The 25,136-nt window shown below is 46.9% G+C and overlaps 6 protein-coding genes across 6 annotated transcripts; 1 reads left to right on the top strand and 5 right to left on the bottom strand.

The window, feature by feature from the left end:
• Positions 1-1,485: 1,485 nt before the first annotated feature.
• M406DRAFT_263990 (HET-domain-containing protein) lies at positions 1,486-2,979 on the bottom strand (the record flags this gene model as incomplete). Its single annotated transcript, XM_040917627.1, has 2 exons — positions 1,486-2,427; positions 2,497-2,979. Coding segments are annotated over 2 exons (1,425 nt in total), but the record flags the coding sequence as incomplete, so codon positions are not given.
• A 5,974-nt stretch (positions 2,980-8,953) lies between these two features.
• Positions 8,954-9,658, top strand: M406DRAFT_18819 (family 3 polysaccharide lyase; the record flags this gene model as incomplete). Its single annotated transcript, XM_040915431.1, has 2 exons — positions 8,954-9,171; positions 9,226-9,658. Coding segments are annotated over 2 exons (651 nt in total), but the record flags the coding sequence as incomplete, so codon positions are not given.
• A 932-nt stretch (positions 9,659-10,590) lies between these two features.
• M406DRAFT_263246 (putative MFS transporter) lies at positions 10,591-12,275 on the bottom strand (the record flags this gene model as incomplete). Its single annotated transcript, XM_040917574.1, has 3 exons — positions 10,591-11,409; positions 11,473-11,550; positions 11,694-12,275. 3 exons carry the CDS (start codon positions 12,273-12,275, stop codon positions 10,591-10,593), a joined length of 1,479 nt encoding a protein of 492 aa, XP_040773938.1.
• A 1,547-nt stretch (positions 12,276-13,822) lies between these two features.
• On the bottom strand, positions 13,823-15,977 carry M406DRAFT_342059 (fungal-specific transcription factor domain protein; the record flags this gene model as incomplete). The annotated part of the gene is made up of 4 exons (XM_040921731.1): positions 13,823-13,839; positions 14,099-15,317; positions 15,412-15,501; positions 15,654-15,977. The coding sequence occupies 4 exons, from the start codon at positions 15,975-15,977 to the stop codon at positions 13,823-13,825; spliced, it is 1,650 nt and encodes a 549-aa protein (XP_040773937.1).
• A 2,390-nt stretch (positions 15,978-18,367) lies between these two features.
• M406DRAFT_333300 (uncharacterized protein) lies at positions 18,368-20,957 on the bottom strand (the record flags this gene model as incomplete). The annotated part of the gene is made up of 5 exons (XM_040920833.1): positions 18,368-18,388; positions 18,429-18,448; positions 18,562-19,546; positions 19,822-20,211; positions 20,490-20,957. The coding sequence occupies 5 exons, from the start codon at positions 20,955-20,957 to the stop codon at positions 18,368-18,370; spliced, it is 1,884 nt and encodes a 627-aa protein (XP_040773936.1).
• Positions 20,958-22,896: 1,939 nt separating this feature from the next.
• On the bottom strand, positions 22,897-24,265 carry M406DRAFT_357649 (alpha/beta-hydrolase). The gene is made up of 3 exons (XM_040923736.1): positions 24,129-24,265; positions 23,323-23,972; positions 22,897-23,254 (listed from the first exon to the last, which is right to left on the bottom strand). The coding sequence occupies exons 1-3, from the start codon at positions 24,251-24,253 to the stop codon at positions 23,121-23,123; spliced, it is 909 nt and encodes a 302-aa protein (XP_040773935.1). The 5' UTR covers positions 24,254-24,265; the 3' UTR covers positions 22,897-23,120.
• Positions 24,266-25,136: the final 871 nt, after the last annotated feature.

Raw genomic sequence — 25,136 nt, 5'->3', positions numbered from 1 at the left:
GTATGCATTAGCTAAGTGAGTTACACCTGCTGATTGCTAACTAAGAATCCTGTAGAATTGAGAAAGAGATTTGAAGATGTGAATGCAGTTAAGCTGGAAGAATGTAGTAAAGCTGGAATATTTAATAGCTATACTCATCCCTCTAAGCGCTTTTAATTCAGCTGGTTTAAGAAGCATACAAGCCACTGCATATGAGTTAGCTAAGTAAGTTGTATAAGTCAGCTAAGTGAGTTGTATAAATCAGCTAAGTGAGTCGTATGAGCTGATATAGGAGTCAGCAGCCCGCTTTTGCTGACTACGGACGCTATGGTTGTGTAAGTATGAGCTCTCCCAAGACTTTCATATGTTAAGAGTTTTAAGGGAAGCAACCAGACTTTAAATTGAAATGAGATAGAAAGCTTAAAAATTGAGTTGAGAACAGTTTATAGAAGAAAAAAACGATCCTCTTATCCCTGTTTTTGCTAGCGCTAAAAAGTTTCCTACTCAAAAAAACTGTTCTCTACCTTGAGAACACTTTGACTTTAGAATAGGCGGATGAAATACTTGTACAGAGATTACTTGTTTATATTTCCGTATTCAGGGATTGACACTTTAATACCGCTCTTGTTAGCATAAACCTCTTGTGTACTTCAGAATCTTCGGATATTGCAGTGCATCATCACACATAAGTTCCAGCTCGTATTATTTATCAAGTAAGTAAACATTTCGTTTTGTCTTGCGCTTATACCTTTAGCTCAAAGGTTGTTTACAACTTTGCGAAATGAACGCTCAAATAAGCAATTCCTCGGTAAGTTCGCTATTGTGGAGTCCTTTAGCAACCTCTCCTCATACAGCGTTCCATACAAGTCAAGGGGATTCAAGCAACTTGACAAGCAAAGTTGACGGTTTCGCGATGCTGTTCAAGACAAGCAAGCGGCGTTTTTAAGCAAGCAGCTTGCAAGCGAACAAGCAAGCGGCCTTAATCCTATTGTGAGTCCTTATAAGCTCAGTTTATTCTATTTCCCACCCTTTCTTTTTAGATATTTTTCAATAAAAATTGAACTCTAACTCTGATCAGATAAGATAGGAATCTCAACCTTATATAATCAAGCTTATATTATTGGGCTTATAGGAGGAAAATTTAGCTAAAATTAAGCTATATTAGGTAAGATGCTATCTGAATCAAGCGAACAAGCAACACAAGTGGCAAAGTACTGCAAGACAAGCAAGTGGCCAAAATAGTTAGCAAGCCAAGTGGAGGGCTACCGCTTGCCTTGACTTGACTTGTGTGGAACGCTGTCCTTATATCGAAACTTGCAAGGATCAATTCTCCCGAATCGCTTCCAAGATGCCGTCCCCCGCTGGTGAGCTCTTGATTGCTTCCAGGACTCTCAGAATAGCAACAATAAATGCGCTATATTTGTTTTCTTATATTGGCTGATAGCACATGTTCGTTGCAGTGGATGAGAACCACAGCGAAACCACAAAATGAAACCACTCATAACGTTACAAAAGTCTCACCAACTTTCTTGTAGCCGAAGGTCTTTCCTTCCACGCAGGGTTTCTATCAGATAAGGGACCGGGAAATCTTGTGAATATACCGACTCTCGAGAAGGAGACTGTGCTACCAGCTTCTGCACACAGGATCAAGCCATAGGAATTTGAGAAATCATCGAGAGTCGAGATGAGTTCCAAGCATACAAGGCCCACGAGTGAGTCAAGCGGCGTGAGGAGATCCAACGAAGCATGAAACGGGACCACGTGCTCGTCGAATGCCTCGCATGCTCCGAGCAGGATGGTGTCCGAGCGGAAGCGCAGATCTGGTTGGGCCCCACGAATGACAAAGAGGTTTCCTTCAATATCCAACGAGCCACGAATGACATGACCCAATGGAACTGTTTTGTTACTGAGGATGATGTCGTAGCTAACCAGCCGCATTGTGACTCGTTCTTCCGCACTTGAAAGGGTTGCTGCAAAGAATACTGCCGCCCGCACTGAAGCCCAGGACCAGCTGGGAAATTGCGGGTCCTGGCTGCGTGATGATTTTTCGACTGACCGTACGTTCCAAAGAAGGCCCTTAGCCACCGAATCCGCCCATAGGCCTGCCAAGTACCGATCCCTCGGCCTCGCAGCGGCGTGAAGTGTAGCAATGGCTGAGATAGCTAGCAGTTGATCCTCTGGATTTGTCAGAGCTCGTACCGAATAATTAGACACCGTATCCCTCCATGTGTCAGGTGTGATAGTGCTTTCGCCGTACTGGGTCTTCGAATTCGGGCCAAGCAGGAACTCCGCAATGAGATTGTTTATCTGATTGCCATTCTCCTGAGTATTGTCAAGCTGACGCCCAGCTGAACATGTCCATCTTACCCCAAATGTCCCAAATATCAGGAGCCGTCTCGAGAGCACATGTTCTTGCATGGTCCACGCCCGGGAGTGGATTGGCTCCATCTGGTTGACGCTCAACGACAATATGACAGAGCCCACCGAGCCGTCCGGTCCAACATACTTCAAACGGACGAGTAGAGGCGGTGAACAGACATTCAGAAACCCTTGCTGACTGGATGTAGCCCTGGCAGCGGAAAGGGTTACCGCGGCATGCTGGTAGATGTCATGCATTCGCGTGATTTCGATATTCTTGTCGTCGTCGTCGTCCTGGACAATACACAGACTGTCAATCCATATAAAGCGGACCCCTAATTGACGAGTAACAGAGACAGCATCTCGGATGGTCGCTGGGCTATCACTCAAACTGAAACCCTCGGTCCGAGTATCTAGATTTGCGCGGAGTGTCTTGCCCAGCTGGTCGCCACCCCAGCAGTAACTCAGGGCTACGTACTGTAGGTGCTCATCCGATGTTGTAGTGTCCAAGCGAATGGTATTAGGGTCGTCCTGTTGTACGTCTATGAGACGAAGCGGCCTAAAGGTGCTTGCATGTCCGTGATTTTGGCAGATGGAATGAGTTGTAATGCAGTCCTTTAGCCACGTCTTGGCAAGGTGTAGTACGGCCTCACCCCCCAGATTGCGATGAGGCTCTCTGCTAGAAACCCACCGGGCGCTCGGGTCCACTTCATCCCAACATCAGCAAAGACTATCTCATCATAATTCTAGTCTATCACTTACTGGGCTCCGCAAAGACTAGCCAACTACGAGCTGACTTGTATTGCATCCTGGATATATCGGCATAGCTTTCCTCGTGTTCAAATCCTGGTCCGGGTCGAGTAAACGAAGTGAACTGCAGGCCGAGCCAGTCCGATCCGTCGGGGCTTTTGTTGTTTCGATATTGGTCTTGCAAGACATGCATGAATGCACAGCCATGCTTTGCACCACTCAAGATGTCAGCAGCAGAAAGGCGAACTATGCAGGAACCCTTGCGCTTCAAATCACTTTTGTGAGTGCGAACGTCAATGGTGGCTTGCTGGCAGAATTCACATTCGTGAGCATTCAAGCTGGAGCCACGGGCCAGATCCATGAGTACCGTGCGAGATAAGACAAGTTCCGTAGGAACTGCAAGAATGTAAGATGCTTTGATTATAAAGCAATGACAATTTTCGATCACAAGATTACCGCAAGGAAGTACTGAGGCTACAGTGCTATAGATGAGGCACTGAATGAGGATGAATGACTACATTACTGACGGAAAGAAAGATGGAGTGTTGCGTCATTTAACAACAGGTGGGCGAACGGCAAGCGGGCCCTCAATTGACAGGGATCGGAGGCAGCTGAAAGGTGCTTATATACCTAATCGCTCAGTTGCTAGCCTTTTAGTGCAGACTTGGTTTGCAGACTGACCTCTATAAAGAAAAGCAGAAAAGAGAGCAAGAAGAAGAGAAAAGAAGAAGGGGAATAGATAAAGCTATTCACAGTCTATCATAGTAACAAATAGCGCTCGTGTTATGACCCATCCAACATGCAGGTCACAGAACAGGCCCCGCCAACAAGAACCAGGTGTCGTGACCCAACGTTGGACACCAGACAAGATTACATAACTCAGGGTTAGGGTTACTAGTGCGACTATGTTGACTATGGACATAGTCAACATATTCAAGAACGAACTATGAGGAATCAGCACATAGTCAGGATAGTTAAAACTGAAGAGCTGGATATATAAGAACATGTTCATTACCATTAGATAGACCACCAGACATAGCTCTTCAGTCGTCAATCTAAGTATTCATTTGTCACACACTTGAATAGCCCCAAAGGCAGTGAAGCACTTGCATACATTATTCAGCTATATTTCCGTATTCAGGGATTGACACTTTGACACCGCTCTTGTTAACATAAACCCCGTGTACTTCAGGATCTTCGGATTATTGCAGTGCATCATCACAGCTCGCAACCAGAGTAAGCTTGCTTACGGAGCTCTATAGTATTCAATTAGTAATTTAGTAGCTAATAGTGCATGCTAATAATCATTCCAAACCACTGCAGAAGGTAAGGGGAAAAAAAGAGAGGAGCTGGAAATGATAACCTATTGTTGTAGGAGCCAGTGTGATAATCCTTGGAACATTGAGTAGAGCAGAGTATAAATCCTTATGCATATAAGAATACTACTTACTTTAGATTTTCGCAATCAGATAATAACAAGTAAGCAACTTCTCTTCTTATTTTTCTTTTGAACTCTTTGGATATGTCTTAAGCATCCTGTGCTTATGCTCGTATAGCTTTAGATTTTCTGTTGTTATTTATACTGGAATGCTTGGTTTGCATGAGCTCTTGCTCATTGCTAGGCTAGCTGTTGTTTCTTTTCTTGAGAGCAATAGCGCTCTAGTTCTGGTTTACCATCTTGGCTTACTCAGATCCTAATGCTAAATCTCATAGCGTATTCAAAATCTTATGCTTCAGCTATTCGAAGAAATTATAGTATCTGTGTTATTTTGATTAATCTCTCAATTACGAAATTTTCTACAAAAGATATATTCTATTACTAATGATACAGCTTTAATCTCTTATCTTAAAGATGCGCTCCTGGAATGTAATTAGTACAACTTTACGATATATCCAGCTTTGTAGGAGTTTGATGTAATGAGTACTGTAGTAGTCTAAAGATTCCTAAGTATTGAAAGGAGTTTATACTAACAAGAGCAGTGCTAAGTATAGGCTTGCAATACGGAAATATAACTGAAATCTGAATACAAGTACTCACTGCTTTTGAAGTTATCAAAGTATATATATAATCCGATATGTAGATTGATGATTAAAGAGCTATATACAATAATCTATCTACTGGTAATAAATGTGAGATTATATATCCAGCTCTTCAGTTCTGAACTGCTAGAGTTGCAGATCGACTGTTGCAGTTCACAGCTTGAACCGTAAGAACCGATGTGCGATTGGTACGGTTCTCTGCTGATTGGTTATTGAGCTTGTAATCCTAACTCTTGGTTACATAATCCTTGCTTTTTGTCTAATGTTGAGTTGTAATATCTGGTCTTTTGTTTGCAGGGCTTGTTTCGTAACCTGCATGTTGAATGAGTTATATCAGCAAGCTACAAAGAATGCAATCAGAGCATTACAAAACCCTGGCTATTAAGCTCATTATTCCGGAATATGCAAGACTAACAACAATTCTCTAGTACTAATCAGAGAAGCTGAATTATAATGAAAGATATACTGCTCAACTAAGGTCGTTGATCATTATACGAGTCTATGTAGCAAAATAGAAATATTCAAGTGCAGATAATAGAGCACTGGAGTGCAGACCGAGCAATTGGCTGTATTATGCTTTTTGGGAATGAAACTGAAACTGGAGCGAGGTCTGAGCCGATTCCTGCGATCATACGAATAAGTACAAAGAAAGATATGCGTTGTTCTTTAACAGTGAGGAGAACCCTTATTCTTGAAGAAAAGAAAAAGCAAAATATATATAGCTATCAAGACACCTAGTTTGTTGTAACTGCGAATGATTTATTATTAGAGATGTATAATTATACCATACTCGATAGTTTGAATGCGCACACGCTGCACACTCATGTCGTTTACGCTACCTTTGTATGCTAGTGCAAAGATTGATGGAAACATTTGTTGTATTTCTAGCGAATCCGGAGAGATATCATATTCGGAAGGCAAGTCCTCTCGTCCTTCTTCGCATCGGAATTATGCATGCCTATTGTCGGACTCCTGAAGCGTTAAGTTATTGAGGCGGAGACACTTGGTCCAGCCTCTACTAGGGGTAGCTAGTCACCGCCTGAGCCACTGCACATCTTTCTATGCTCCTTACATTGTACATGGCTGACAGTGAAATTCAGCCTGCCTGGGAGAAAGTCTCTGTTGGAAACTTTGCACGCGGTCGCGTGCAGTGAGTACAGGCCGTTTCCCTAGTTGCGCGGGCCTTCGTGGAACAACCCGCCCCGGCGGTAGACGTAGCCAGCAAAAGTTGAGTCTAGGAAGTGCTGCGTGACGCCACAATGCAGCACTATTGCACTTTGCGAATGCAAGTCAAGGCTGTAGCAGTATAATAGCACTGTATCCACTTTGCGAAGCGGCACGGCAGCAGAGCTACGAGGACGAGTCGGAGCTATTGAAGCCATGCGCTTGGAGTGCGATGCGTCGTGGTGGGCCTGAGCAGGAGATCAAGTTAGATTTCATAAGCTTTGACCCTAAAATGTGAATGAAGTTCATAAAAGCATACGAGATGAAGCTGGATTTATATTGAGTGGCGAGCGAGGAGTGTATATTATCTCTGGAAGGCTAGCATCAGTTGTGAAAAAGTTTGAAGTGCGAGGTCAAGCGCTGTTATGGCAATATCAAAAGGATAAAATACTGTTGCCATTGTTAAAATATCGGACATCGGTTGGCCTGAGCTTATGATGTTACATTTCAATATTTAAACCCGGCTATTATTGAAACATAAGGGGAAAGAAGAAGCAGAAATGCAGTTAGCACTCAGCACTTAGGATAAAAGAGCACATTGGTAGGGAAGAGAATACGAGCTGCTTCTAGCTTGCTCAGCTTATTTATCAAAGCTAGTAAGGCTCATATTTAGCTGGATCTCGGCTAACTGAGCAATTTCGCAGCTATCCAGCCACATCAGCGCAGCCAGAGATAGATTCAGTTATTCAAGCCTCAAGTTGACTGCTATGTGAGCCTCTGAAAAAGTTTTATCACATTGCTCTTGCAAGTCTATCTGACAAGTGCTTCAAAGCTTAAAGATAGTGTAAAACGCGCGCTACTTTGACTAATAGCTCGCTTTTCCTGCTAGAGATATGAGCCTTATATTGGACACTGCTCATATTAACATGAAATCCGTGTATATTTCAGGAATTATGAACGTTACAGTGCTTAATACAGTCTATAGAAATGCTCTATTTGTACCACTGTCGGAAGCCATTGAGCATTCAGCATTGCAGAACCAGTCTATCAAAGTTCATATCTCAGGATCAAGCTTCTCGAAGCGCCAAGCAACATTGACATTTGGAGCACTTAGATACAAGCAATCAAATTAGCACAGATGGTATCATAATACGAAGATATAGTGACGTTTGCTTATCTTGGCTTACATTGTCTTGGTAATTTGTAAGACCGCCTAGAGCGCTGAAGCCAAGAATAATGCCAAGGCACTTCATCCTCAGCCAAGGCTTGGTAGGGCCCTGGGCCCATTTCTATGTTTCCGAGCGACTTAGTAAAATCAACCCGCCTCCTGGAGAAATCAACTCGCCCCCCACTACTCTAGCCATATTTGGACAATATAATACAGGATACTAATACTGTATTTCATAACAAATGTTCTGAATTATACTAGCTATCAGTAAGTACTTATAGTACCAGAGCCAAGACCAGCACCATAGCAGAAACAGGACCAGCACTACAGCAGAGGCAGAACCAGCACCAACTGCTTTTGCTATAGTACTGCTTCTGCCTCTGCTATAGTGCCAGTCCTGCTTCTGCTGTGATGCTAGTTCTGCCTCTGCTGTGGTGCTGGTCTTGGCTCTGGTACTAATGCTGAGAGCCAGGTATTTGATATCTAGCACAGTATGAAGAAGAGCTGTATACTCAGATAGCTGTTTACTTTAGGTATAGCGCTGGTGGGGGGCGGGTTGATTTCTCCAGGAGGCGGGTTGATTTTACTAAATCGTTTCCGAGTTACAAACACCCCTTCCATATCAGGCTATGATCACACAAATATCATTAGATGCGCGAATAAGTTCCCCATAGTAATGCATTACAGGCTGCATCTTCCCCACCAGTATTATCTCAAGGAGTGAATGTTTAATTAATTCGATTATCTTGGAGCAACTAGTTTTGTTTCATGATTCGACCAGTCAACACTAGAACGCGCGTCTAGCAAACGTTGAGAATCGTTTCGAGTTGTCCCTAGGACATGGTGGAGGATATAAATGATCATGTTTCTATAGGATCTCAAAACTTTTCCCTTCATCTTCAAGTCTATCTTTATTTTTCTTCCAACTCATTACTTTCATTATCTTACGACTGGTTCGTCAAGCTTCATTCGTTGTTTGCTGTGCATCGATCAGTCTACCAATCGTTTTTATTTTCTTCATTCTCTTTCACTTTTCTTCCACGTCACTCACACCGATTCTTCACAATGAGAATTCAAGTCGTCTCTGTCGCTATTGCGGCCTTCGCTATTGGAGCTTCTGCCGCCCCTAGCCAGAATAACGCGCTTAACGCTCGTAAATCTGGAGTCCTGCGCCGTTACTCCACCGGCCTGTCTAGTGCTGCTCATAATGCCATGAGCCTTGAAAAGCGCTGGGGCGGATATGGCGGACACTCCTTCGGTACCTGGGGCGGTTCTAACGTCGCTAGCACCGACGACGACGATGCCGACGACGACGACGATGAAGAGGATGACTCTGACTCTAGCGATGACTCTTCCGCCTCTACCACTAGCAACTATGCCACTGCTACTCCTACCGCTACTGGACGCAGCGCCTCCAGCAATACCAGCTCCGCCAGTCCTACCGTTACCGCAAGCGCTTCCACTTCCGACTCTACTTTGACTTCCGGGGGCAGCCTTCCTGCTTCTTCTGGAAGCTCTGTCTTGGATGCTACCCAGACCATTGCTGCCGGTGATTCTTTCGACGGTGGCATGTTTATGTATGATCGTGGCGTCAGCTGCACTGGTCAGGATGAAGGCGGTGATAGCGATGCTGTGTTTATCATCGAGAACGGCGGTTCTCTCTCCAATGTCATCATCGGCCCCAATCAGATTGAAGGTGTTCACTGCGAGGGGTAAGGCATTCCAATATTGATTCTGCTTATTATCTACTAATAATCTTGTGATAGCGCCTGCACCCTCACCAATGTCTGGTGGTCCGCCGTCTGCGAAGATGCCTTCACTGTCAAAGAGCAAGACGCTGGTGAAACGACCTACATCAACGGTGGCGGTGCTTTCAACGCCGACGACAAAGTTATCCAACATAACGGCGCTGGCACAATTTCCATCTCCGATTTCACTGTTGACACCTTCGGCAAACTCTACCGCTCCTGCGGCAACTGCGACTCTATGTACGAACGCCACGTTATCATTGACGGTGTGACCGCGACTACGGGCAGCGAGCTGGCGGGTATCAACGAGAATTACGGTGATTCGGCTACTATCACAAACACAGTTGCGACTGAGGTGGATGATATCTGTGTTACCTATGAGGGAAATGATTCTGGTGATGAGCCCACGGAAATTGCATCAGGCAGTGATGGAACTTACTGCATTTACAGCAGTGATGTTACTTCCTCCAAGTAATGGCAATTCATCAAGATCTGGGAGGACAGCCATTGGAGATCCTCTTGCTATTTAAATGAAACTCAGGAGGTACAATCGGATTGGAAAGATTTGATCCAATCTGATATTCAAGCGAGGAAGCTCTCAGCTTTTAGCTCTTTTTATCTTCTTTGGCTTTATACCTGTATATAGCTACACTACTTTCCATTCTAAATCCAATTCATTCATCTTAGTTAATACGTTTTCATTATCAGTGGCTACTGAATCAACCCCGTTGCTATAAACTTCGAATCCCATTGTACCAGTGTTGCAAACTTCTTATATAAGCTGCTTGCTAATGATCTAGCGTAGCTGCTCGTTTTTGGGAAACATTCCGTGTTAGAATACAAGTTAAGCTAACATAAACGCTAATGAAGGCACTCGCAAAAAAGGCTTCTCGATTATGTCTTTATAATAATGAGTTCCTGTTGGGAAGCTGTGTGATAACGTATTATCAGAGCAAAAAGATACAGAAAATATGAAGGCCGTCCGTTTCAACCTCAACACCCTACAGCTTCATATCATTAAATTACGTGTTTATCATAGCTTATCAAGCATACGTGTGATAGTAGCTATAGAGCTTCAGTGAATGTGAGGCCTAGCTGACTCACTGGCTTTGAGCATTTAATGGAGAGACAGTGGGTCAGCAGGCATGGTAACTTAGTTAGGACTAGTTCGGATTAACTTCGATATATACTATAGTAGACAGGCAATTGGCAGCGTGCTTTGATTCACTGTTTCTTTCACGCTTTTCCTTAAAAAACTTTGAACTTAGTAGCAAATCAACATCTCATCCAGACATTGTGCAGTTTTCATGTCTATGCTTCTATATGTTTATGCAGCCATTCAACTGTCTGTTGATATATATATATATATATATATATATATGACTAAATCTTAACGGGAAAACTTTCGCGCAACCACTCACCCCATTTGTAAAACAAGAAAGGCACCGGCACAAAAGCCAAGGTGATGAAGGCCAACACGCTGTTTCCCCAGCCCAGACCGAGATTGTCATAGAGGGCCGGGGCGGCAAGGGGTAGGAAGCAGCCCATCAGGTTGCGCAGAAGAGTGACAGCAGCCAGGGCAGACGCGGCGGCCTGTGGTCCAAAGACGTCGATCATGTAGATCTGTGACCCTGAGGTGATAATAATACCGCCCGGTGCTGCGATTGTCGTACCAATGATGGGCACAATCCAGTGCAGCTTGTACTTGGCCGCCCAGCCGTACAGGAACATGCCGACGGGGACCACGGGGGCGACCCACATCATGAGGATCAGCCGTTGCTCCGGGCGGTATATAGTACCATTTTTGGTATGCAGCAGGCGGTCGCTGAACTTGGCAAACAGAAACATGCCGAACACGGATCCAATCCCGAGGCCAATGTAAGCCAGCCCCGAGACCCCGACACTCCAGCCGTAGGTGTTCTCAAAGACTTCCGGAAAGGTGGCGTAGAGGAGCATGACGACGCCAAAGACGAAGCCCAGGTAAATGGCCGTCAAGCCCACTATGGGCGACAGCACGAGAAGCCTGACTGGGCGGTATAGGGCGTTGAGGATCAGCACGCGGGCCGGGAGCTGCATGTCACCCACGGCCCGCAGATTTTCGTTGCCTGTCTCTTTGCGAAGGCGGGCCGCCTTGCGTTTGAGGAGGACAAGAGAACTTGTCTCTCGCATGACAAAGAAAGCTGCTAGGTTGATAACTCCGGACTGGGTTTGGTTATAGTGTCAGTCAAGCTTTTTCAAGTTTTACCACTCAAGAATTATTCTTACTAGCATCAGAATAAGGTAAAAACACCACCTCCAGCTCAGATCCTGGGTGACGAAACCCCCGATGATCGGACCAATAACCTAGATGATTACCAGTTAGCCCAGTGGAATTTTCTTTGTTTTCCTTTAATTATGCCCAAGACTTAGTGCTAGAGGGAAGAAGGGGGAGGGGCAAAGAGAATGAAAGGGTTGTAATTCCATGTATTTGATAGAGCGAGACATACGGGGCCGAGAACCGGGCCAGCGGTGTACAAGGCCATGGCCCCGCCACGCTTCTCCTTGGGGAGAAGGTCAGCGATTGTGCCGCCTCCAGTGGACATATAAGAGGCAGCCGAGAAGCCTGTGCACCAGCGAAAAACGAGGAATTCGGCGATGTGGGTACTGCGGGCGCAGCCAGCAGTGAATCCCATGTAGAGGATAGAGCTCACACGATAGATGGGTGAGCGGCCAAAGACCTCGGATAGCGGGCCGGCGAAGAGCTGACCGATGGCAAATCCCAGCGAAGCAATCGTGATTGTCAAGACCTCGACGGTGCTGCTTGTGAAACCAAAGTCCCGCTGCATAAACGCGGCCCCTGGGGCAAACATGGTGGTGGCCAAGTTGGCATATAACACCGACAGACTGAGAAGTGCCACATGGGCTGTCTTGAGGCTTTGGGACCAGTTTCGTGGGTTTTCAGGGTCGTTGGGCCCATCCCAGTCGACTAGATCGGAGTCGGCTGAAGGAGCAGCAGCAATTGCAGCAGCAGCGTCCTTCTCTGCGTCTTTGTCAGGAGCATCGACGGGCTTCCTGCTGGCTTCGTTCATGCTTGTTGAAGGAGTTGTGGTTTTTGTTGTTATTGGCATATTAGGCTGTCCTTATGGCCTTGTCTGGTTGTTAGAGAGAAATATAGAGATGGTGCATCGCATAACTTTGTTGTCGTACAGTTGTTGTACAGGTTCAGTTTGCTTGAATGCGTTGCTGTATGCTTCTCAGAACAAGTGGAATAGTGAGTTGTTGCACAGCAAAAGAAAGGGAGAACATATATAAGAAAACAAAACAAAAAAGAGCAATGCGTGCATCCCAAACCAGTCATTTAAAGACTAGAGCATGCTGTTACCAGGTGTAAGGTCAACATCAGAAGATTAGCGGGAGTTTGAATAAGGTGGCGAGTCCGAGATAGGTCCGAATGAACGAAAACACGCAGAGAGCATCATTGATCAGTGTCTATAATCTTGAGTCCATATCTGATGAAATGTGGGCTCAATCTTTTGCCCCGTCTCTTGCTCCGTCCTTGCATCCGGCAACTCTTCTTTTCTTACCAACCCGGACTTGTCTCCGTTGTTGCTCCGTCGAACGCTCCGAATTGGGTCCGTTGCAAATTTCATCCCCGCCCCGGCCCCCCCTCCTTCTCCTCTTGCAATTACTAGATATTAGATTCCTATTGAAGACTGCCGCTTCAATTATTACTGTGTGGAAAAGATTTGGTTGTCTATTGAATATGTCACTCGACCACGGAGGCTGCACAAATTCATGTCCACTTCTCACGGGACTCTCATCAGGCTACACGGGACGCCCTGGCCTCGTGGCTGCACGACGTCACCACACAACAGAATGTGGCAGTGACACGCCGGGCTAAAGCCGTGTCGCATCACCGCCTGTGCTGACCGCCCGGACCGTCGAGCGACGCAATCCCCGAACAAGAATGCTGGGGGTCAATTTGAGATGCAGCAGTCATGGACACAGCAGGTTACGAGAACGACTGCCGCTGCAGCACCTCGATAGTCGACATCAAGGGAGCCTTTCGATGACGACAGCATCCCGACGTACAATGCTTCTGTCGTCATGCAAAATGACACGGCAGCCGTCCCGAAACCCACCGCTCTGGTACCAGACATGTAAAAAGCAATCGAAAGAATGGTACAGGCAGTGCGAACGCAAGTATTCACGACTATCCAATCAGCGATATTCTCATACTCTCGCAGCAGCACAACTCAAAGCCCGTTGCAGACGACAGGGAACCAAGAAGTAATTATGACTGTGCACGTGTCTATGAGACACAGAGGCAGTATAAAATTAATTAAACGAATGTGAAAGCAACAATTGCTGTTGAGCCTAGTTCTCTTGACGTGTCCGAGGTTTCATATGAGGTCTAGACAAAGAAAGGAATCAGGGTAGAAATAAGCTAATCATTAATACGTGGGTGGAGAATAATGGAATAAATGGCACAGCTACTAACACTAACATTATCCACTCATCCAGTCAGTGCTGTTCTGCATGAGCAGGTCCGCCATTGAGACGTCCACCGAGAAAGACGGAGCAAAAGAAGGTGGGTTTTCGAATTCTCCACTGATTGGTGCTGTGCAGAAAACAATTAGTTGGCGAGGCATTCTATAATGTTCAAGTATGTAAGGAAAAGAGCCAGTATCCAGTGTGGACAGAGTTGTGTGATTCAATCATCAAGGAATATACGATCAGGTCTTTTCCGTACCTTGATAAGCATCCCACGAGACCTGGTCGCACGGCGACGAGAAGGGGGTATCTTGAGATGCCATGAAGTTGAGGGGAAATGAGGTAGGAGACATCGTGGTGGAGGTAGTAGCGGCGGCGGCGGCGGTAGCTTCCGCAGCAGCCGCAACAATGTTCTCGCCGGTCGTCGTCGTTGTCACGCTGCTCAAATCTTCTTCTTGTTCCCGCAGACCCAGTACAAGGCTCAAATGCTTAGCCGCTTTCCGGGCTTCCCGTGATACGCTACCCGACCGCAGCCATATTGAGTGTGAGTCGCGCAGCAGGCTGTAGATTCTGGCGACTCGTGCGTCCTGGTCCTGGTCGATGACCATTTCTTTCTCGTTCTCATCTTTTTTCCTGTTCTCATCCGGCTCATTCTGTAAGGACGCAGCATCAGGCTGGATTTTGAGCAGCTGTAGATAATAGCTGAGAATACTCATGCCCAAGAGGAAGACAAACTGCGCGAGTGATGTGACGACCAGGAATCGCACCGAGTACAACAGCCCGTCTGGATACGTTTCTTCGTCTATCAGTTTCTGGAGCTGGAGAATCTCCATAGCAGCCTGAACACAGGCATTCCGTGAGTATCTATACTGAGCGTCGACATAGGGAGGTTCGAGGTATCTCCGGTGGAGCCAGATCGTGAGACGCTGCTTGGAGAGATGAAACAACACGCGGTGCGCAATAATCTGTGGCGACAGCATCATGGACTGACTGACAGTCACAGGTTGCCACTGGAAAATGGCAGGCAGTGAGGTTATTCCTTGTTGCAGCTTTCGGTCCAGCTCGATCGTCTCGGCATACGCATGCTCCCCGTTGTCAGCCATATTCACGTAACTGCTAATCAGGTCGCTTAGGCGGTCGATTCTGTTCTTTGCTAACACATAGAGCACCGGCGTTACTTCACTTTCGGGCCTAGAGGGTGGAAGCTCGACAGTAGTCTCGTCAAAGTCCGTATCGAGCAAGTTGTGAGGGTCGGCTGTATCGCATTGGTGTAGCTTGAGAAGGCGTGGCAAGCCTATCTGGCTTGACAGCCGCAGATCTGTCTGCACGATAACAGCCCAGACACGGCGTCGCATTTCACCGGCGAATGGCGAAATTTTGGACCTGGAGAAGTTTTTGGCGTCCCTGTGGTATCCTAGACTCAGGGCGAGTTGTACGATCATGCCTAACACGAGCCAGAGCCCATTGTCGGCGTCCTTACACAGTAAGATCTCGAGAAAGAGATAATTGAGCATCGTTTCAAGAACATCCTCTTTTCCTCGGGTAAACTGGCCAAGACGAAGACAGTGGATAGTCCTCTCACGAAAGACATAGGCACGAGCTGTTATGTCAGAGCTTGGCTGGTCATCTGTACACAACTATAAATATGTATGAGCTTAAAAATTCTTACCCTTATTTTACTTATTCCATCTTGAAAAGATTAGAAGGGGGTTTTCAGTCCTTTACACATACCTGTAAATGGGTGCCAAGTGCCATGATGCTAAATAGAAGGCCGATCCATAGCATGGATGCCGAAGCTGGGGCTTGCCAGAACTTTTCGTACTGTTGGTTATGGCCAAATGTGTATATGCGTCAGACATCTGAGGCAGAAAAGTAGGAAGAGGAAGGTAAAGGGGATGAGAATGGGTGGAATTCTGGGGCTGACAGTAAGGTGCATTTTCTAGGGAGAGGAGAGAGGAAAACATGTATCTAACCTCTCGGAGAAAACGACCCCTATGAAGCACAGGTAGCGATACATTATATTGCGTATTGAAGTAGCGCGTTACCATACGGTCCACCACTTGCCGAGATGGTATTGAGGTCAAAATCTCAGCTTTGGTAGCTTGCACAGGCGCATATAATAGCCGAGGGCCGGCACTTGAGGTATGCGACATGTAGTTGCTGCTCGTACCGGTAGGCATCGTCATACTGGCCCCTTCTCTCTCCTCGTAGTGTTCTCTCAGCTCCGAGATGCTCTCAAGCACCGCTGCCCAGTGCACATTTCCCACGTAAGTTGCACCATGCGTGTACCGAAGCATACTCCCAGACTCGGAGGGTGTGCGGCTGGGCGAGAGCGACACGTTTCTCATCGAGACACTGAAACTGTCGTCCTCGGCCACAGCTGCTGGTGCTGTTGATGCCGGGGATACTCTAGCACTGCATGTATCTTCAAGGACTTGTTGAGGCCGAGGATTTTCCAAGGTTGTCGTCGGGCCTATCTTGGGCGTTGCTGTGACAACATCGGGACAATTCCGTAGCAGTCCCTGCTGCTGCATCAGAGAGCGCACAAGTGTCTCGAGCCGATGGATGCGCTCGCACACGCTGATATTATCGTTGTTATTAATTTTGTTGATCTTGCGTGGCGTACTCGAGTCACTGCCCAACATTGACGGGTAGGTGCATGAAAGGCTAATTCCCCTGGTCTTGCAGGTGTTGCATGGCAATTGACGGTCACATTTTACCCTGTGTATAGTCGTGAACAATAAGAAGAAGAGCGTGGATAGATGGAGCAGGCGATGATAGGGACTGACATACTTGCGGCTTCGACAGAAAGAACATGACAATTGAAGCTTCTCTCGCCGTCGGTCCCGCAGCTGCTGCCAGGAGCCATCTACTGCAGTGGTATGGACGGGCCGTGGTGTTTTTGTGATATTACGTGATGGTGGTGATTGCCCAAGGTCGGGTGCTGGCGGCTGGTCCATCTTCGTCGAGATGTCCCCCTTTTGCTCTCGAATGCATCTGATCGGCAGGAAGAATGATGTCCTGCCGGGATATCTGTGCCTTGTGTTGCAAATTTGGCTACGGACTCGACGCAGATTATCTTCGGAGCAATCGTCGGAGCAAATGCCCGTCAATCAGGTGATGTTCAATGTTCTGCTAGCTTAAAGTGGGCGTGATTACTCAGAACTCAGAATCAGATAAACCCTTAACCCGAAGATGACACATACGCATTAGCGGGGAAGAGCAGGAGGAGGAATGCATCAACCTATCATAAAATAATACCATGTGGTCCAGTAACAAAAAATCAAAATAAATTTGATTGCGGATCGAAAGAAAAATAGAAACTTACACGGTATCGTGGTAGCTAGCATGGTATACTTATATTTACTTAATAGCATCTTGAGCACAATTTTGATAGATCCGAGCTTAGTTTACTAAGGTTGATAGAAGTTTTGAGATTCTTCCATGTTACACTCTCCAGTCACCTGGCTTCAGGAGCGCTTCATGGCAAAAGGCTTATTTCGGACTCAGTTTCGCCCCATTGCCTCCCATCATCGTCCAGTCTCACCCTTGTAGTTTTGACGAGTTGCTGTAATCGCTGAGGACCTGCAAGCTTTGTACCTAATTCTCCGCTGGTTTTAGAGAGACCGAGTGGTAAAGTAGGGCACTTGAACTGGATTTCCATAATCTGACACCTTGACTTCTCCGGCTGGAGACCATTACCATAATCAAGGTAACTGAGCAACGGTGAAAGCTAAATTGAGGAATTTATTAGCATATGATGATTGGGTCTGATGTTGAGATTCACTGACGATCGGGTACTCATGGATCACCAAGTCGAACCATTTCAATTCATGCAACTACGAGTGAAGCAAGAAAGGAAACAAAATGAAGGAGAAAATCTAGCAGTTTCTTCGTATTCGTAAAAAAGCGCGCGCTGGTATTTATACGTCAAAGACTAGTGCTGAGGAGCTGAGAATATGCTGTACCACTATACTAATACCGAATTGGAAAAAGGGCGTCGGTGGTAATCGAGGCTATGTGGGAGGTGAGGAGGGGTTGTGATGAATGTCTAAGAAATGAGTCTCAGCTTGTACTATCTGACAGGAGCTTTTGCTATCATTATGGCAGGTCGATTGCAGTGACTAGGGAGGAATATAATGCAGAAGAAAAGTTCTCAATATTCAATTCTCCGTTTAATCATTCAAGCCTGGTCCATTAGCGGAAAGCTTTATTTGGGTCAGTATTCTGTTCTTCAATGAGGCCTAGAAAAGAAGCCAAAAGACAGACAGCTTTAAATCATATCTTCCTCATATCTTACTATATCTGTCTGCCGTATTCTTTCGCATGCTGCTGTTCCGTGGCCTAGAACAGTATCTCCTACGAAAGGTGCACCAGCCACCGCTATTATCATATGCGGCGAGGTCGTTATAAACTATCAATGGGAAATATAGTGGATGCATCTAGTAGCCTCCGAGACGTCTTGAACACTCTATTGAGTATCACTGACGAAGAAAGCTGCAAAACGGGGCTGAAGTAAAGATACATATAGGATGTAAATTATATCGGCCAGGCTGAATGAGACTAGATGACGAGGGTTACCGAAATCCAAGGCACAGAATACAATAAGTACGAGCTCTGTAACTCCACTTATACTTATAGTACTGCTACATCCTGCATATGTTGCACAGCCTTTTTAGTCAACTCATTAGTATGCGCTTAAACTTTCCTGATGAATCCGTATAGAAACGGCGAATCCGCTGACTAACAGGCTCCGCCTTGTTACATCCTTTGAAATTTCAACAGTATTCTATGTGCTGAACTAATTATGTATGTCCTTTCGTTTTTATCGAAACGTCTCCTTTTCTCCTTAACCTTCACACCTCACAATACCTATCTTACCGCTCTGGCTATTCCTACCCAGCTTAACGAGTATATCTCGGCTTGGTTTAGCATTCTGCACGGCCCTGGCGATAGACTTGTCCCCAGCATCATTTCCCAGGTCCAGTATCTGACCCAGCTCCTCGAAGGCCACAAGCTGCGAGATGGTGTTCCAAACATTTCCACACCTCGATAATCGCGTATTCCCAATGAAAATAGCCACAATAATTCCAACGAGCGCCAAGTATACTACCAGGAGAGTTATAACTGAGACGAAACCACCGCACATGCCGACCGATGAACAGGGCCCGGGCGTCATGGCTGCGAAGGTCGTAACCATTGTCACATTCTCGGATATGTCCATCGAGTCAAGCAGGAATTGGTTGTACGCACTGAAGCCTCCGATGCTCAAAAATGCGTCCAGCGCGTCTGCAGGCCGCCCGCCTCCCGGCGACGAGGCGAGGATGCCAGTGAACAGCAGTGCGTACTCAGGGTGTGCCGGTTGGCCGTCTTTCGTACACCAGTTGCAAACCACGAAAGTCGTGTTGGGCGTGTTGCCACCGCTGAACTCGTATTCCATCTCCAGCTGTATGGAGCCAGCAGTTAGGTCGCCGGGCGGTATTTCGTCGGTGGGCAGCTCAAGGAGGTCATTCAGAGGGGGCGGCAGACCTATCGCTGTGCTGTTGCTATTGCTGTAGTCTGGCAACTGAAGCTCAAGGATTTGACGGTCAGATATTTCTTGGCGTTCGCCGTCCGCACCGATGTAAAGTTGAATGTCGTCCGTGTTGCCGGCATCATACATCAGAGACCAGTGAGCTGACGGCTCTCGCGTGCTTCCTTGGGCAACCATCTGGACTTGACGGTGCTCAATGTTGAAGGACGTAAAACACATGGAGATATTGATAAAATACCGGGGAAGTATCTCGTAGGAGAGCCATTCGGTGTTTTCCAGAGGCTGGCCTGGAGGTAAGGCACCTTCCGATTCCAGAGAGCTCCATTGATCAGTCTGCAGGTTAGTTGAACTAACTAGCCAGACTGATGAGTTTAATGTCCAAGGTTCGTCAGTAGAATTCCAGCTCGGCGCGTATGGGCCTCTGAAACCTGCAGGTCCGATACCACCAGCTACACACGCCGTGGTAGCCCACGTGTCATTTCTTGGTTGTGGAATCTCACATGTCAGCTTTCCGCGTGACAAATCGGGATCGAATGGAGCATTCAAGTAATGCCACTTGGCCGCTTGGAGGGGGTAAAATAAATCAAATGGACACATGTTTCACTTACTTCGTTGTCGCCGACAGAATGCAGTGGAACGGTATTTGCTCGCAGTCCTCGGAGGAGAGACAAGATATGTTGGCTCCGGGATGCGCCTCGTGCAATTGCTTGGCTGTAATTCAACATGCCGTCCAGTCCCCCAAACGACCCTTCGTACGCGGTCGTGCTGTACTGGCTACTGACCAATGCGGGCCGCATACAGGCTGCCCTCGAGTTCAAGACCATGGCATTTCCCGAATACTGGCGTACGGATGTTCGGTTCTGAGACCCGACCAGTGGAAGAAGTCCTCTCTGTTTTAAGCCAGTATCGCTAAATCCATAAGCGTCTGGACTGGCCTCGTACCCAGTGGCGACCTCGCCAAACACTGGATAAGTGGGCGCGTTGGCGATGAGGCTTCCCTGAAAGAGGGAGAAATTTGTTCCCGGATAAGAGAACAGACTACCAATTGTTGATGAATTGAGGTCTCCAGTCATAACGTACGGCCTCAGATCAGATAGTAGAATGGTGGAGGTAAATTGGACAGCTAGGCCTGCCAAGCCTAGAAGAATCACCAGCCAGGTCTCGACATGAGAAAGGACGGTCCACCTCTTGGAAGATAAGACAAGTTGTGCCAGCTTCAGTGCACTGGGATCCGTGCCGCGCATGACGGATATACGCGCCACATCTAAGCGCGGACAGAGCACCGCTCCAGCAGCAGTGCTGCGATCATGGACGTGCAGACAGCGACCTGGGTATCGATGATGAGCTGGAGAACAAGTGCAGCGAGGGTGATTGCGCGAGACATCCAGCCGCGGATAGCGAGCTGGCGCCAGATCCATGTGGCCTTTGTTGCTTCAGGAGCCTGCCCGTACCCAAACCAGAGGAAGATGATGAAACCGAGTACACCTAGGATGCCGAGCGAGCCTCCGACGAGGCTGATGAGCGAGCCTAGACCAACGGACTCCTTGAAAGACTTCGATTCACAACGACCAGTAGTGTACGTTTGTTCGTCTGCCCCAGGCTTAGTCTGGCTTGTTGAGATGGTCTCCAGTGTGGGGGCGATCAGGGAGCGCTTTTTCTCCAAAGATTCTCCGGTACTCGAGACAAATTTCTCCGAAACCAGAACTGGAGACGTTGCGGAATCAGTGCCTGGACGGACTTGCATCGCCGTTGTAGTATCGTGGGTGGAAAAGCGAGGAGAGTGAGATAGGCAGACAGATCCAGGTGCATCGTGTCCGTTAAGTTCACCTGCAATCTTCCCTGGACACAATTCGTTTTGATTTGTCCCACTTTCTTCAGGGTCATGATTCCCGTGTACTTCATCCAATGAAACATGAGATTGCCATGGCACTGAGAGAGCTTGCTCATACGGAGTTCCGTCAGGGGATGGAAAGGGATGTGAATTGTTGCTTGCTGGTCCCATATTGGTCTCAACCATTGAGTTGTCAAGACTCTTATGACAGCTTGTATAAGATGAGCACCAAGAACAATGAAAATGACTTAAAGGGGCTTTTGATAAGGTGTAGAGGGAGGATTTTGAAGATTGGCTCGATTATACTGTGATATAATAACCTTCAAAGTCTGGAGTCGCTTCTCTCGGGAAAGCTTTCTCATTTATCATTTTAAAACAGAGGAGAGCCATACTGGGCTGCTGCTATCAAAGTACGCAGCAATTCTGTCCCGAGGAAGCCGTGACTTGAATCTGCAAGAAACAGGTTTGTCAATGGGGGCCAGAATACTATAAGGTAGCTGTTCTGGCCTAAAGTTCCGTGTGGTTGCAGCGCGTTGATGAGGTATTGATCTATCTCAGGATACTTTACATTGAAACCACAGGAATGCACACTATGTACTGGCCTGGTAGGTGTCACTATATTAGCACACTTACTAAGTGACCTTGCAAATAGGCTGAAATGTGAGCCTTTCTGCGAAGATCAATTCAGCCTTTTTTTCTAAAAAAAGAATAGCGGGTGAGTGGTTACTATTTTTGTATTCCGGGGTTGCATGTTACACTCGTGTGCAGCTGCTGCAAGTTGTCACAAGTAGCAATAGTATATGAATTAAGCACCCGTGCAGGTGCTATCGATATGCTGGGGCAGCCGAGGGCTGAGACCTTGCATACAATGGGGGCGAGAATACTACCACGATAAGCAGACTCAAATTGATGGACTCTGTATTCAATCACGCACAACTCTTGGCCTATGAGCAGCCGAAGTTCTTTGATTAGCATCTCGATCTTGAGCAGGACGCGATAAGAAACATTTACAATCAAACATCATCTTTAGCCGTCTCCAGTGCCAGTGTAGCTCGTGTTGTCTTGGCCGATATGGCTGCTTGTTCAATTATAACTCTCTGTGCTGGTTGCGCTCGATCTCCTTTCATGCCTCCGAGTCGCCGGACGGCGTTTCTCTTCGCAAACTTCTGCGTTGCCTAGTAAGCTTTTTCATGCTCATTCCACTGCTTTTCGGTATTCTCAGGGGTGTTCTGCTGTGTTGGCTTCCTTCTCTGGAGATCCGAAATAGAGTCTGCGCGTATGTCACATCCAGAATCTTTGGTATCTACTATGGTCTTCAGAGAAGGTCGGACTTCCTTTCCATTCAGCATCCGCAACATTGGAAGGAACTCGAAGTGAAGCCCTGCTAGAAGAGACCTGAAAACCCACTCAGTCAATGGGGCTGTTAACATGTTCTGGTCAGTTATGAGCTCACATGACATAACACTCATCGATAATGGCAGTGATCCTTTTCCAAACTTGGGTCTGCGCGGTTATGTCGTGAGAATCTGGACTTGTCGGCCCCTAAGACCTTTTGTCTCCAGCATAGAATTTCCCCAGAGAAAGCATACAGAATTGCTGAGAAGCAAGATGTGCGTAAGAACTTGAAGTTACTGCCAAGGTTTCGTATTCCTTTGACGAATTAGAGGGGCCAAATCATGATTAATGTAATGAGATATTTCCGTTGAGCTCCCGTAATGCATATAAGCTATGAAGACAGACGAAAATCGGAACAATTCCAGCTTCCCCTCCATAAGCGATAACTACTTCTTCATTATAACATCTCATACTTTCTGGGGCTTGGTTTCGCAGCACATATTCCATGTTTGTACTTCGCAGGTGACATCTTGGGATTAAAGTAATACCTGCACAGCCTCGAGTGAAAGTGGTTTGATCCAGACGGAATGAGAGCCATGCTTGCTCCTTCAATCCCACAAACAGCTGATCATCTCCGGGGGACAATGTTATCAAAATCCAAATTTAGGTTTAAAATTTAAGCTACATCGAAGGTTATATATATATACCATTAACTTCTCGTTGTATATTGCCGGACATCCTTCAAAGAGTCTGAGTGCGATTCAAGACCCACTCCAGGTGCCTATAAGCTACACGCGGCTGGAACTCAGGCTCCATGTGTCCGCTCTGGTATGTTTCGGCCCACAAGAGTCCACGCTCATAGTGCTGAATGCCCACTGCAATAACCCAAGTCAGTCAGACATCCAGTTTAGAGATCATTCGTTTCAACTGCACAATTACTTACTAGTACCCTGCGGCCCATCAACACCCTCAGCGTAGTTTTCATCAAACACCTCAGCCCATGCCAAGTCCGGGATCTCAATATTAATTGGGGTACTTGGCTCGGTCTGGAAACCCAGGGCTCCGTTCCAAGTCATATTCTGGATGCTCAGAAGGGTTCCATTTGTCATGAGGATAAAGTCGTAATCGCCGTTGGCGACAAGCACGCGATTCGTCGCCTCGATGACTTTGGGCAAGACATAGATGTTGGGCTGGGCCGAGCTGTCTTCTCCGTCCACGAAGACATCCTCGTTGGCGCACTCGGCCCAATTGATATCGAGTGGCGCGTGGAGAGCCTCCTTGACATCGGTCCGGTTGAAATACAAATCGTACCCGGCGGGCGCATACTCCAGCTCGGTCGGGAAGCCCAACACATCCCACAAAATGGGGCAGGCTTGATTGATTTCGTAGATGTCGAAGCACGGGTTGACTTCGAGCGCTGCATTATTCACCAAGTCGAAGACATCACAATTGCCCTCACCCCAATATGGCGAAGGCGGCTGGATGCCTCCTGTCGGGAATGTGAGATATTCGTCAATGTAGGCCGCATACCCACAAGACTCATGCGAGGCTACCAAGGTCTCGGTAAAGCTCTCATTAAGACCAAACAAGTTACTACGTTATAACAAAGGTTAGTTGTGCTTGTTGACCCCGTTTCTAATGTGAAGCAGGGCTCAGGGCTGCCAAAACAAGAACGATGACTTGAATCGGTGCTGGCAACCGAAATCCAAGGGCAGAAATACAATGCTTAGAATATATATCAATACTAACCTGTTCTGCAACACATAAGGAACTGTTGGAACTTCTTCTTGAACCCATCCACAGTCGCCAATACAAGGGTCGTAGATGAGCGCACCTGAGAGGTCAAAGTGCGTCGTGTCGTTCTGGTCCAGCATAGCAGCTGAAATCTGGTACGTATATGTTAGCTTCTTGATGCGACGCAGAATCCTTACTTTCGACGGCTTCCCAACAGAGCAAGATTCTACACCATACATTCAAAATAAAACCAAAAGAAAAAAAGAAAGAAGAAGAAGAAGAAGCAAAAAAACAAGAAGAGAAAAAAAAGGAACTGGAAGTCTACTTGCATATGGCACATAACGACCAGCGTAACTCTCGCCAGTGACGTAGATCTTGAAGTTCGTAATCCCGAACGCCTTTTGCCAATTGAGGAACCAGGCTACGAAGTCGGCAGCGATATCCTCTTGTGATGTCGCTGTGGGTGTTCCGGTGCTGTAGCCTGTGCCGACAGGTTGATCCACCCAGAGCATGCTATAATTTGGAAACCAACAGTTGTTAGCAATCTTGAACCCAAATCCAGGAGCGGCCATGAGACCCTTATATCGTAGTTTCTGCGCTTCCAGTACACCACCCTTTCAGACTCACTCATCCATGAGATGTCCAGGAAATAGATGATATGTTCTGGTGTGAACAACAACAACAATGACTTACTTGGTAAGATTGACCCAGCTATAGGGATTCTCAACCGGTGCATAGGTTCCAGGCTGCCAGATGAAAAGGCCATTCTCCTGAAGGAAGCCCTCCATTGAGGAACAGCCCGGCCCGCCGTTCAGCCAGATGGTGATCTCGTCGACAGGTTCGCTGATGGTGGGCTGGAACACAAAGAACAAGGTTCGGTCGGCGTCCCCAGTACCGATGGGAATATTACCCGCATACAGCTCGCCGACATCATAAGGCACCTCTGGCAGTGATGTCACCTGATATTGCGAGGTATTGTTGTTGAGGAAGCGGAAGCCAGAACTGCTGCTGTTGCTGGATCTC

This window comes from Cryphonectria parasitica (assembly GCF_011745365.1).
Source record: "Cryphonectria parasitica EP155 unplaced genomic scaffold M406scaffold_7, whole genome shotgun sequence".
NCBI lineage: Eukaryota > Fungi > Ascomycota > Sordariomycetes > Diaporthales > Cryphonectriaceae > Cryphonectria > Cryphonectria parasitica.
The sequence above is the reverse complement of the archived record's forward strand: the minus strand, read 5'-3'. Positions and strand labels throughout refer to the sequence as shown.

Coding starts and splice junctions, on each gene's coding strand:
- M406DRAFT_357649 (XM_040923736.1), bottom strand. CDS start 24,253: ATGCTGGACCAGAACGACACGACGCACTTTGACCTCTCAGGTGCGCTC. Junction 23,973..24,128: donor CCTTATGTGTTGCAGAACAG/GTTAGTATTGAT, acceptor GTTATAACGTAG/TAACTTGTTTGGTCTTAATG. Junction 23,255..23,322: donor TGATGGGCCGCAGGGTACTA/GTAAGTAATTGT, acceptor GGGTTATTGCAG/TGGGCATTCAGCACTATGAG.